The sequence below is a fragment of the Spinacia oleracea genome, chromosome 6 (genome assembly GCF_020520425.1).
Source record: "Spinacia oleracea cultivar Varoflay chromosome 6, BTI_SOV_V1, whole genome shotgun sequence".
NCBI lineage: Eukaryota > Viridiplantae > Streptophyta > Magnoliopsida > Caryophyllales > Amaranthaceae > Spinacia > Spinacia oleracea.
Window position 1 is genome coordinate 129,952,646 of NC_079492.1, and position 13,502 is coordinate 129,966,147.

The 13,502-nt window shown below is 40.0% G+C and overlaps 1 protein-coding gene across 3 annotated transcripts; it reads right to left on the reverse strand.

The window, feature by feature from the left end:
• Nucleotides 1-789: 789 nt before the first annotated feature.
• Nucleotides 790-12,802, reverse strand: LOC110778895 (uncharacterized). 3 transcript variants are annotated; one of them, XM_056831573.1, is made up of 4 exons: nt 12,356-12,651; nt 8,268-11,523; nt 1,780-7,991; nt 790-1,701 (listed from the first exon to the last, which is right to left on the reverse strand). In XM_056831573.1, the coding sequence occupies exons 3-4, from the start codon at nt 2,104-2,106 to the stop codon at nt 1,114-1,116; spliced, it is 915 nt and encodes a 304-aa protein (XP_056687551.1). In that variant the 5' UTR covers nt 2,107-7,991; nt 8,268-11,523; nt 12,356-12,651; the 3' UTR covers nt 790-1,113. The 3 variants fall into 3 exon arrangements, 1 of the variants encoding a protein (XP_056687551.1); XR_008923443.1 differs by lacking the exon at nt 790-1,701 and adding an exon at nt 12,788-12,802 and having other exon boundaries at nt 7,440-7,991; nt 12,356-12,616; XR_008923444.1 differs by lacking the exon at nt 790-1,701 and having other exon boundaries at nt 7,440-7,991; nt 12,356-12,637.
• Between the last annotated feature and the right edge of the window lie 700 nt (nt 12,803-13,502).

Here is a 13,502-nt window from a genome sequence, read left to right on the forward strand (position 1 = left end):
GACCTGGTACTGCGGAGAACGGCCGCAACGGGAAAAGGAAATGCTCAAGGAAAACTGACAGCAAATTGGGAAGGACCATACCAGATATGGGAGGAAATTGTTCCTGGATCATACCGGTTAATGCAGATGGATGGTACCACGCTCAAGAATTCCTGGAATGCCAGTACTCTGAGAAAGTACTATGTTTGAAAAATGTTATGATAATATGTATGCAGACTGACTGCACTAGCAGTCTGCATTTTGCTGTTGTGTATAATTAGGACGGTCCTCAAATACGACCAGTCCATAAATGAAGGAAGAAAAGAGCAAAAAACAAACGTTGCAAAAATCCATGCACAAAGGTAATGTATGGATGTGATTATTAGCAGTAAAGACAATAAATGCTGTATGGGCACTTTACTGTGAAGCGTAGCAGTCCATAATAAGTTGATGTGATTAGTAGCCTTGGAGAAAATAAATGCCGTTAAGGGGCACTCCATTGTGAAGCGTAGCATTCAACGAAGTGTATGGATGTGATTAGTAGCAGTAAAGAAAATAAATGCCGTATGGGCACTTTACTGTGAAGCGTAGCAGTCCATAATAAGTTGATGTGATTAGTAGCCTTGTAGAAAATAAATGCTGATTAAAGGGCACTCCATTGTGAAGCGTAGCATTCAAGAAAGGGTGTAAAAAATAATAAAGGTCGTACGGGACTCGAGTGTAAAGCATGGTGTTCAAACACATTAAAATAATATCACGAAAAAGCCGATAACAAGCATATTTTTAACGAAAACATGGCAAATATAAACGGCAAAGATAAACGGCAAAATAAGCAATCGTATTACTAGTCATAAGCACGATTACAAAAGAAAACACGAAAAACCGACAGCCATCACCAAAAAATCTTACGAAGTGATTAGCTGATCACAAGGCACAAAGGATGTCGATTAAAAACCGACACCTCTACAATAATTCGATGTTCTAAAATATATTACATCAACATTAAGTGCCCTAACAGCATTTGTCAAAAAGTCAAAAGCCAACCGCCCAAACTAAAAAATCTTAACATGTATGAGGCCGACTGGGAAAAGTAGAAGATCCGCAAGAAGAGGAAGGCGATAACTGCCAAGACCGTCAAACGGCATGTTCATCACCAGACCAGTAGGCTTCTTCTGGAACTTGCAATGGGGGCAAGGTTCTCTGATTAGCATTGCGAATCACAGCCTCCGGTAGCTCCTGCGGCTCAAAGCCGGTTGCGGTCTTATATAATTCCTTCTCCTCATAAGCATCTTCGAACTCCTGCCAGGCATCTTCATCCAGCTTCTTCAGGTTGCAAACAACCCGATGAGCAGCGCACCAACCACCATTATGGCGCAGAGTTAGAAGATCATTAAACCAGTCAGACTGGAGAAGCTTATCAACAGCCCTCTTGGCGGCAGTCTTCTTCACTCCAGGCAAACCACGATTAAGATCGATTAGCTGCTGAGTCAGGTCGTCTGCTCTCTCAGTCTCAGCCTTCAGCTTCGGCTCGACATCTTCCAGCCTCTTATTCACCGCCTCCAAATCTGAAGAAGCAGTCTCCAACTTCTTCGCGCTATCCTTCAAAGCAGCTTCAGCCGCCTCAGCCCGCTTCTTCAACTCGGCCATATCAATGCTATTCTGCGTCAGCTGCATCTGGTTCCAATGATAGACATAGTACAAATCCATGCTGGATTGAACAGCCTAAAAAGCAAAACAAAAAGCGGATTAATAACCAAAGATAGCCGGCTAGAAAGTTGTATCAAATTAAGCAAGAAATACCTTGTACAAATTGTTGAAATGCTGAGCAGCAGGGGCGTCAATCTGACCCTGTGGCCTGTCAGCGGGAGTAATCAGATCCCGAAAAGCGCGGTAGCCCAAATCCCCACCGTCTTTAGCAGAATCAGTTGCCACCGACTCCCCACATAGAAGATCAATGTTGGGGTAGAATTGGTCGGTAGGCTCACCACCAGGCGACCCGAACCATGACTTCATCGCCGGCGGGATTTTGAAAGGGGTGTCCTCAATCCAACCGCCGGTACGCAGCGGCAGATGGTAATTCAACCGAGAATCACCCGATCTATTCTCACTACGACTCACAGGGGGCATACTGGAATTACCCCCTGTCACAGCAGCCGACGTAGCACAATGCTGAAGTGGAGGCTCATTTTCGCCTCCACCACCCTCTATGTCCAAAATCTCAATGGACGGCTGCGGAGATGGATGAACCACAACAGTAGAATCCGCTGTCTTCTTGAGAGTGTCGTCAGCAGGGAATTAGTGCATGTCAACAGCAGCCGAAACATCATCGCCGCCAGCAGCCTTAGATTTCAAATTAGGATCAGAACGCCCACTAGTAAGCGATGATCTCTTTCGGCTCTTTCCACCACGGCCAGTTGGATTGGATTGCATATTGGACGGTTGCGCAGTTTTCGAAATAGAAGCAGATGAGGATTTAGTTTTAGAACCGGTACCAACACGGTTCTTAGCAACGGTAACAGCTGAGCGACGGGAGGAGGCTCGTGTGGAGTACGTTGATATTGTGTCGTACTTTCCTTTAGGCGGCGGAGGCTGCGTACACACAGGTCTCCAATTCTCGTCAAAACCAAAAATATCTCTATCCAAGGTTTTAGTACCTGCAAAGACAACGACACAATTAAAGTCGGCAACTAACTTGTGCAATACATAAAACTAAAAATAGCAAAAATAAATACATCCCATTCAGCTAAAAATATGTTTACCAAAGCAGTGGGTGTTGCAAAGGCCGACAGCAGACAAGGGTTGGCTACCCAAAATATAATAGGCATTAGGAAGCCAATTTCGATTTACAGCCTGCTTTTTGCTGAGGCCGACATCTAAAATGTCGCACGCCAGATAATCAAAAGCTTTTCTCTCCAGCCGGCCCAAACCTCGCTGGTTGTACTGCTCCATTCGAGCCCTGGGTTTAGTAAAAGTCCGTCGAAGAGAAAAGTCGTCAGGAACTTGAACGAAATAAAAACGATCCTGCCAATCTTTGCAGCTCGACAAAGGAGGATGCACAGTCTTCCTTTTCGTTGCCTATACGCCGACATCCACCCTGTCTCACCATCCTTCTTCAACCATAGCAGCCGCTTGAATAAATACAGTGTCAGCGGCCATTGTTTAAACAGACACAGCCAGACATACGAAATAACAGTTCTGATGGTAGTAGGAGTAACTTGAGCCAAACAGACATTCCAAGCCCGAAATATCTTCTCAACAAAAGGGTGCAGAGGAAAGAGAAGCCCAAAATCGAAATGCTTCGCGTACACAGCAATATGGCCGGGAGGACAATCAAAAATAGTAGCACCTTCAGGCGGCACTACCAACTTATATTCAGCCGGCAATCCAAGAAAAGTCCCCCCATGAACCACATGATTTTTCTTTATGATCAAATCACGCCACGTCGTCAAAATCTCGGTCGTACGAGGAAGACTATCTAAAGGAGGAAGCTCTTCTCTCCTATGAACATCCGTGGAGTCATCGGTAAAATAAGGCTGCTCCTTAGCCTCATCCGCAAGAACTTCGGCCACTATCACGTCGGCGGGATCATCATCATCTGAACCAATACCATCGTTACCGACGTCTGTGTCATTCCTACCAGAAACGCCAGCTTCATCACCATCACCACCCCTATGTTCATCAACATCCTTACCGGCGGAATCCTCGAAGATGGAATCACCATCGGAGTATTCGCCGGTAGCCATATCTATGTCATCAGTCACAGGCTCTTTACCAGGGCAGCGGCCGCTAGTGCTAGCCGGTTGTTCTGAAGCCATCCTATCAGCCTGACCAAAATAAACACCGAAGTTGCCAGTATTAGTTCCATACTGCCCGTGGCCACTGCCGGCGGAATCCAAAAATTCCCGGTAAGAGCGAATATAATATCGCACCGAAATAGGGGAAACATCTAAAACAGGCTCAGTAGCCGAAATAGGACGCTCATGAGACCTCATTTCCCTTATCATTCGAGCCCGTAGATGATGTAGGGCATAACAACGCTCTCTCTCAGCCTGACTTCGTCGTATATCTCACGAATGGCAGTCCAAATTAGATCGAGAAGGCGGCCTCTCCTGGGCCCAACTACAGTTACTCTCTTGGGGAACACTCCAACCGGTAAACCCGGAAGGTTGAGAAGAAGGATTGTCCCCACCCAAATTTTTGGTCATTTTTGAAGGCGGCGGATAATAAGTTTAACATAGCAGAAAAGCAAAAACAACTAAGAAAACAAAGAGGAGCAGAATAGAAGAGGGGGTACCTACTATTTTTCTGGAGTTTGAAATACAAATGAAGCACGCGAAAGAGAAAAACAGGAAGAACCTACAAAAAACACAGAAATGAAGAAAAATCAAACACAAAAACAAAAGAGAGGAAGAAGAACCCGAAATTCAGTAACAATAAAAAGGGAGGCTAGTAACCTTGTCAAATTCAAACCACCACAACAGCAAAGGCTTGAAAATCAAACAGCAGCGAAGTTCAGCGAAAAACCCTAAGGGAAGAGAGAGAGAAAAGTCGGAATTTCAGGAGAAAAAGTGGGTGAAATGGCAAAATCTCGAAGAGGTTATGGGTTTTTATAGGTCAAAGGGGGGTATACGAAAGGTCATGACCCTTAAGTCAAGCAGTTAAAAGGTCAGTTACACTCGAAATCAATGGCCCAAAATAAGCGCACGAAATAAGGCACTGGATGAAGGCCACGTGGAAGAACGTGGGTAGCAATCTCCCGCCACTTGTAAGGTAAAAAATTCAAAAAGTGGCTAGTCATCCAAAGTATCCTCAAGGTGGCCAGTTGTCCAAATCTTTTTCAAGGGGGCTAGTCGTCCAAATATTTTTCAAGGGGGCTAGTCGTCCAAATCTTTTCAAGGGGGCTAGTCGTCCAAATATTTTTCAAGGGGCTAGTCGTCCAAATATTTTTCAAGGGGGCTAGTCGTCCAAATATTTTTCAAGGGGGCTAGTCGTCCACATATTTTTCAAAGGGGCTAGTCGTCCAAATATTTTTCAAGTGGGCTAGTCGTCCAAATATTTTTCAAGGGGGCTAGTCGTCCAAATATTTTTCAAGGGGGCTAGTCGTCCAAATATGTTTCAAAGGGGCTAGTCGTCCAAATGTTTTTCAAGGGGGCTAGTCGTCCAAATATTTTTCAAATGACCTAGCCGTCAAAACCTTCTTTCAGAGCGAAGGCAGTCGGCAAACTGTTCGAGGTCTTTCCTCAGAAACACTCGCAACACAGTCAACGCCCGCGCTTCGCTCTGAGGGGGCTAGTTGTACCACCAGGTATCAAAATAATACTCATTTTTTCCCATTATTCAGAGCAAGCGCAGCAATTGTCATGTATGCGCTTACTCTGAGGGGGCTAGTTGTACGGGGTGTCCTACCGGCACCACTGGGTACCGGCAGAACTCCCCGTAGGTAAACTTCAACCTGCAAGTAATCTGGTCATCTTAGATAAACAACACCTACCGGCAATATTTGAGGATCCTTACCGGCGTTATCACAGAGGACAACCAACCAAGGGTCACTATCAACAGGTCGCTATCCAACTACAAGGGACCCACCTGATCGTACCCTTGGATTAGTCTATATAAGGAGCACCTCATTTATTGCTATGAGGTACACAAACACTTAAACACACTTCTTTCTTACTCTCTGATTATCTCTTAATCACCTCTTAATCCCTCAGTAATCTTACTTAAGCATCGGAGGGGGGATCCTCGAACCACCCCCGAGGCTAGTTAATCCATTCTGTTGTGCAGATATCAACCGGTACTCTCAACAGGAATCAAGTATCCCATAGTCAGTTGTTCTCATTCCACACCCGGAACAGAAATTATCCAAAAATCAACATGATTCCGCCTAAACCAACGTAGATCAAAACGCGTGGCCAACCATAAATATGATCAAAACGCGCAGTTGTTTCAAACTTCCGTCCCAATTTAGCAGCAGAATTGTAGTGTTCTTGCCTTACGGGAAAAAAAGTTATAAAAGTTTGTCAGCAATCAAGAAGATATATATGCAAAATCTACTGTACATGATACACCCTATCAAGGTTATTAAAATCGTGATTCTACTTTGAATCGAAAGAGACACTTAGAATCGAATCGTAAAATCGAATCCTAGAATCGTAAGATTCTACGGACAAGATAATCAAGATTTTATTCTTAAAATTCATTTAAAATGCTTATATTATAGGTAAAAAAAAACTTAATAATTGAAATATATAGTTCTTTAATACCTAAATAAGCAATAATTAACAACATTTATCGATTAATATCTTTCTCAGCGTGATTTAAATGTACGAGATTTTCGCTATTCAAGAAAAAAGTGTAGAATCATGTAGAATCGTAAATCGAATCGTTGACAATATTTAAATCGTAGAATCGTAAGATTCTACGATTTGAATCGCGATTTTAATAACCATGCACCCTATGTGTACTAAGAGCTAGGTATGGCTTAAGACTGTTTTTTTTTTTTGTTCATTTGCTCATCCAAAAGCAATAAATGAACTAACAAATAAGGAATGCCAAATTTTCCACCCAAATCCCTTACATTTCCTTTTCTCTCCTCTCATTTCCACTTCTTTATTCTTTTTCTTCATAACTTTTCTTGTAAGGAAACAGACAAAGGAAAACTATTTCCCTTTGATGTTTTCCCTTGAAAATTGTTTTCCATGGAAAATCATTTTCTGTTGAAAAGGTTTTCCGTTGAAACAAACAGAGTCTAAGATCGTTAGACATTATAGCCTCTAGAATATAAGCCGACAAAATTTTAATTACCGTCATCTGATGTATCATACTTGTATAATTTAGACATACTTGTATAATTTTTTATGAATCACAATAGTTCATTGAATTAAAGGAACGCAACTACAAACAATTAACAGACTCTAGCATCACTAAGAGCAGAACTTCCATCCATTTAAGAGCTAATTCACCAGTAGTATTTTGACAACCCGCATGGTTATAAGTTAAGAAGGTTCTTCTCAAAGAGATGAGCTGTTGTAACCGTTTCTCTTTTGAGCAATCTCTTACAACAACTACATTACCAGCAAGCAGCAACGCCAGACAATCAAACAATCTTAATATTGGTGATCGATTTCAATTCAGTTCAGATTAACAACCACAAGGTCCACAAAACAGAGGCATTTCAAAATTTAGAAGTAACCCAATACAGAAATTCCCCATGAACCGAGGCAAACACCAAATGATGTGATGACGCAAATCTCCAGAACAGATCTTATAATGTTAAAATGAATGAAATGGACATGGTTCACTCACTGAACTTTCTTAGTCAAAACAAGAGCTTATTTGAACAAGTCAAACTATTAAAACTGAGTTTAGTCCCAATCACATAATGACGACTAACTTCCTCTGATCAAGAGGCTAGAATTTTCACATAAAAATTGAAGTGCCTTAGGTTTAAGAATCAGATAGATAAAGAAAACTGATTAATTAGCATTTCTATTTGTGTGTTATAAATTACAAAATTAACAATACATTATAAGGCACTGCCACACTGTAGGTTGCACCGTTGCAAGGCTGCAACTAAAACAGGTTTGCCAACTGCGTCAAATTCAGAGCTTTTACAACAAGGCACAAGGATAGAACAAATTTGGTGGTAATATTTAACATCTACAAGCTTTTAACTTTTGATTTAATCTAATTATTGTACTCTCAAGTCTCAAAACTCATTAAGATGATTAAAAGAAAAAAATAAAGAAATCACTGAAGCATTGACCTTCTTGATGTAGGTTATGCCATACTAATCAAATTTTGAAATCTCCTTGAGTTTCATTCGGTTCATCACCAGCAATCTTTCAGAAACACCTATATCAGGCAGAGGCAGAGATCAATGGGAATTTACCTCAAATCCTCAATAGATGGCTTATTAAGGAAGGTACACAATGATACAGAAGATGCTCCCTTTGATTTCAAATGTTTATGAGCTTCAATAAGGTGTTCCCTGTATCCACAATGTCCTCAACCTGAATCCATTGGAAGAATGCCGATCATATAAGCAATTATCATATCATAATCAATTATTCCTTTATTTTCTGCTTTTAGTTTATATATACATATTAAGATGTCTACACAATTTCTGATGTATCTAGGTTGATGTTAAAGAGACTAGATCAATAATACCAAGTATTTTGCCGACAAGGTCTAATATAAGATATCGATAGCAATATCAAACCAATCACCTTCTATCAATCAAAACTTCAAAACTATCAAACATAGGGGGGGGAAATAGTAAAGGGTACCTTGTTTCAAAATGTAGCAGCTTCCATTGTTTAACTTTCAAAGTACTATCACCTTGTCCGGTTGCCCTTCCAGGTCCCACGCGCATACCAGCCCCTACAAGCTTCCTTGTATGCTTGCAGCTTGCAGCCCATGTGGACCAGCAGTTACCTCAGCGGAGCAGTGAAATACATTACCACGTACTATATTTCACCTGTAGCAAATGATCCACGCTACCAAGACAGCATAAGAACTACATTACCACGTACTATATTTCACCTGTAGCAAATGATCCACGCTACCAAGACAGCATAAGACTTGTACAATCATACAAAAACATACTTTTAAAATGATGGAAGTGTATTCTAAAAGAAACCGGTCTCGCTCACCAATAGAACAAACTAGCAGTCCAGTTCCTTGGCAGAACAAATTCTATGCGACTGAAAACTGGCAATTTTCACAAGGATGGTAGAGGGGATAGAGACTGAGTGAGAAACAGTTGAGAACTTCATTTATACATCGAAACAAGGTTATTAGCAGGTAGCAATATATCGGTTCCGATCACTTTGAAGAGAGTAAGGCTCTCAACAAACGAATCTAATTACACTACTACTGACTTCATCAAATGGCAGCACTAGATAAACTCAATTACACATATGAATTACTATCTGAGGTTAAAAACCAATACTCAAAAGGTTTTCCAAATCACGGAATGGTGTCAAATCAATCGCAAATTGTTGCTTCCTCTTGCTTTAGCACAATAGCAACCAGCAGTTCTAGCAACTCCTCCAAATGACGAGATGCATTTTGTGGGTCCACCACACAGTACACTTGACAATCATCGCGGACCTCCATAAAGATTCATCCACTCGCACTATAACTGCTGTATTTGCATTACACAGAATCAGCTCTCAAAACCATCCAACTTCCTCTCATTAGGCTGTTACAGTGGATGTGTCATCAGCTGCAAGCCTGCATCGGGACAATTAGAGAGATAGTCCATTCCAAGTTCTTGGGATCCGCGATAAAATCATTAGTTCCTCTATAACAAACCATCACATTTGACTGCAAGCACCACACCTTTTTCAGCAGAGTTCACCATGACAGTTGAAGCTCAAAACTGACCTTCAATTCTCCCTGTTTTAGCACGGTCAACATGGAGGTCTGTCTGGATGCATAAGAAAGCTGGGATCTGGATTACACCAACATCTTTTACCCCACAGCTTCTCGCTGAATGCTTTCATTCACTCAGTTACTCCCAGAAGGTCATATGCTACTTTCCCCTTTTCAAGGTTTTTTAGGCTTTCGGCCATACCAGGACCTTGAGCAATTTCGAAGATCTCCTGTTACCTTTTTTCAAAACTAGACTTCAAGATCAGGAGGCACCCTGGGTTTGGTTGTTTTGACCTTTATGTGCTTAGCCTTCCTTCATAATGTACTTGTCTGCCACGACAAGATGTTTGAAGCTTGCAAAAGCACTTAGTCAAGCACTTAAGGAGTGCACAAGCAAAATATGACTGAAAGAAAGGCAAGATAAGGGTATAAAATTATACTTCAAATAGCTCATCAGCTGATCCATAGTCGTTGATGTGACCTGGGAGATCATAGTTCCTTCTAAGACAGAGTCACAGCAGCAACAATGCTCATCAGATGCCTTCGTTCTTTCTGACTTTCAATACCTAAGGATAAATACATACCAAATGGTCCCATGGCCATGACAATAGGGCAATCAAAAGAAAGGAGTAGTGATATGCCTAACCCAAAAGGATTCTCTTGCATTTCGCGATCAATAGCTCATATACTACACAAAAGTAAAGGCAAGAGTGGACATTAACAGTTTAACAACGTTTTCTGCCAAAAGAATGTTCTGTACAACTCTTACGTAAGAATTTTGCCATTCTGATCTTTGATTGGAGTTTTGTTGCACCTCTCCTTAATCCCGAAGCACGAAAACCTCTAATAACTGCTCTCTCAGCAGATTCAAGTATGTTCATTCCATTCTTTAGACAAGACAATAAAATTCTAGATGCACTCCTAAACTTCCTTTCCTTACAAAGATTGTGCACCATGGAGGAATAAGTAAATTCATCCTTCATCTTCATTAGTTTAAATATATTCATCGCATGATAGGCATGGCCTGCTTTATACATCCCATCAAGCAAGCTATTTAAGGCTGCCACGTTTATATTAGAATCTATTGAGCTTATTAATTTTATATGTCTCCGAGCCTCCTCAACATTCCCTGCCTTGCACAGTCCATCAATCAAAATGGTATGAGTGTAGTTGTCACATTCTAAGCCTTCTTTCTCTATATTATCCAACAGGTTATACGCAGCTTCAAACTTCCTCGCTTTACAATACACATTCAATAAAGTATTATAAGTCACAATGTCGGGTGAAATCCCACTTTTTAACATTGTTTCTATGCAATCATTTGCCTCTTTTAGCTTGCCTTTCTTAACAAAAGCTCCTGCAACTGTGCAATATGCAAAGGCATCAAAAGTATAACCTTTACTCTTCATTTCCCAGAAAACCTCTAAGCCTTCTTCAAAATTTTTACACCTAAAGCAACATTTTAAAACTGTAGTGTAAGTAATAGCATTGGGTATGTAACCTGAATCGCCAAGCTCTTTGAGCATCCACCTAGCTGCCTTCAATCTACCTACTTTGCATAGCCCGTTAATAAGAATATTATACGTTGTCAGGTCAAGTTGGCAACCCTGACGTTTCAGGTTCCTATACAACATCAGGGCGGTATCAGTATACCCATTCCTACATAGACCATTAAGCAATGTATTGAAACTAGTTCTATCAGGACAGAGATTATTAATAATAATATTTCTGTAAACCCTATAGGCTTCATCTGGTTTTCCTAATCTGAAGAAGCAATGCATCAATGTATTATAACTCCACAAATCTGGTGAAATACCCAAATTCAGCATTTCTTCAAATATATCAAGGGAAAGTGATAGTTGGCATTTCCTGCTGGCACCCGCTAGCAATGAATTGTAAGTAAACACATCAGGCTTAATACCTGCAACTTGCATCCGATGGATAACAGCATAAGCTTCATCAATGCCAACAAACCGGCAGTAGGCGCCAACGAGGGCATTATAAGTGACCACATCTGGGAGAACCCCTAACCTTATACCATCAATTAAAACTGCTTCTGCTTTGTCCATTCTTTGTAATTTACAGAAAGAAGACACGCATATATTCAACAGTCTAGTAGACAATCTGCTGGACATGCTTCACATGATCCCCATTGACAAATCAAACCTGCATGAGCAGGGCATTTAGGTCACTCAAATTTACTAAACATTCAAGGAAATTGAGCATGTCATATCAAGGTTAAGTGATTATTGAAAAGAATGATTCATTACTAATATTAAATTCGTACTACACCTTTGCTGTAGTCGGACGCCTAATAATATTCACAATCAAACCTAAGTTTATCGAGAATTTTAAGCCTTAAAAACCCCCTCTTCCAAAACAAAATATCTGGTATTTAGGCATAATAGATTTTGTTTCGGAAAAAAGGTAAATGGAAAATTGGAACATATCAGCTCAATGTGGCACATAGCGGTTAGCTTTTAACTGTAACTGCTTGCAATAATTACTTAATTAGTTTGACTAGCTGATAGTCTTAGTGGCTTTAACTAGCTGATTGGATTAGATATTTATATTAGACGTGTTGGTAAACATCTGATGGCTAATAGCTACTAAATTTCAACCAGCTCAATGAGACGCGCTATTCACCAAACACTCGAATGAGCTGTTTAACTTCGTCAAACTGCAAATTTTGGGGATTGATTTAATTTTTAACAAAGTAAAAAGATGGATAATATGATTTTCAACTACAACTATGAAGTGGGTATAGAATAAGTATGTAAATAGACATCAAAAAATCACCAAAATAAAGGCAATACAAAAACCCAAACGAATATATTTAACAAGATTTCATCATCTGAAACCATGATAGCAGGCAACAGAACGCAATTAAATAGTTTCTGGATCTATAAATACAAATTAAATCAAGAGATTTTTTTAAAAAAAAAGAACGATACAAAATAGAAATGTGATGAAAATATATTAGGAAAAGAATCCATACACTGTCTTCAACACCGGGAATGGTAGCCGCTGAGAACGAGAGGTGGTTCGAAGTCCCCCAGATTGAAAAGTGGAGGTTTTTTATCCACAATGGCAGAGGCGCCGCCGAGTAGAGGTGGTAATAAAACTAGAATGTGGTGGTTTTGCAGACGGGTTTAGGAGGAGGAAGAGGAAGAGGGAATCCTAACTCCTCCGTCGAACGAGTTTGGAAACTGGAAGCAGAAGCCAGAGGAGGGAGATGAAGAGCAGCTCTCCTGCGATTCTGCGAGTTGGATTTTGAAGAGAGAGAATTAAAAATTAAAAAAAAAAAAAAAAAAAAAAAAAAAAAAAAAAAACAAACAAACAAATAATCACCTAAACTTAAAAGTTAAAAAAAATTAACGCAAGTACTAAACAGTAAAGAAAACCCTAAAGATTTAATGACTAAAATAACCTTTTTTCTCTAGCCTCTTAGACTCCTGGTACGTTTTTCTCTCAGCCTTAGTAATCACAACCATTATCCCTAACTCTCTTCATCTCTAACTAAAAACGGTCATTGATGAATGATTGATTTCTCCCTCTTTGCTACACAAGCTATTTTGTGGTTCAATTTTTAATTGATAACCAGTGTTTGTCCCAGGCGATGTCCCGAATTACAACGTTAAATATTATATGAAGCATTTTTCTACGCACTACTTACACGTGTTGGTATGCGAGTTTGACTTTTTTTATTAATAACTATCCGAAAATCGTTTATTTTATTTGGATTTGGTGTGTTGTACGTAGTCAGTGGAGGATGTTCTATATGGCGCGGGTGGGCCCGCCACGGAATTTTTTGTAGTGTGTTTTTAGTTACGACCCCCTCTAAAATTTGTATATAATTGTTTAAATTACATACTATACTGTTTAATTTTTCTACTGCCCCCCTCATAACAGTGTCTAAGATCTGTCACTATACGTAGTATCTTTTTTAGTAATAGTGTTCTTAAAACTTTTTGGGTTGTTAGTATTTGTATATATGTTATGATCCATATATGTGAAAAATGGACAATAAAAGATGTGGTAATTATTCGAAACCATTTTCAATAATGGTAACAAAATTACATTTTCTTGCAATCACTATGGTGTAAAAATTAGCAAATAACATAACACGTGTGAAAAAATAGTAT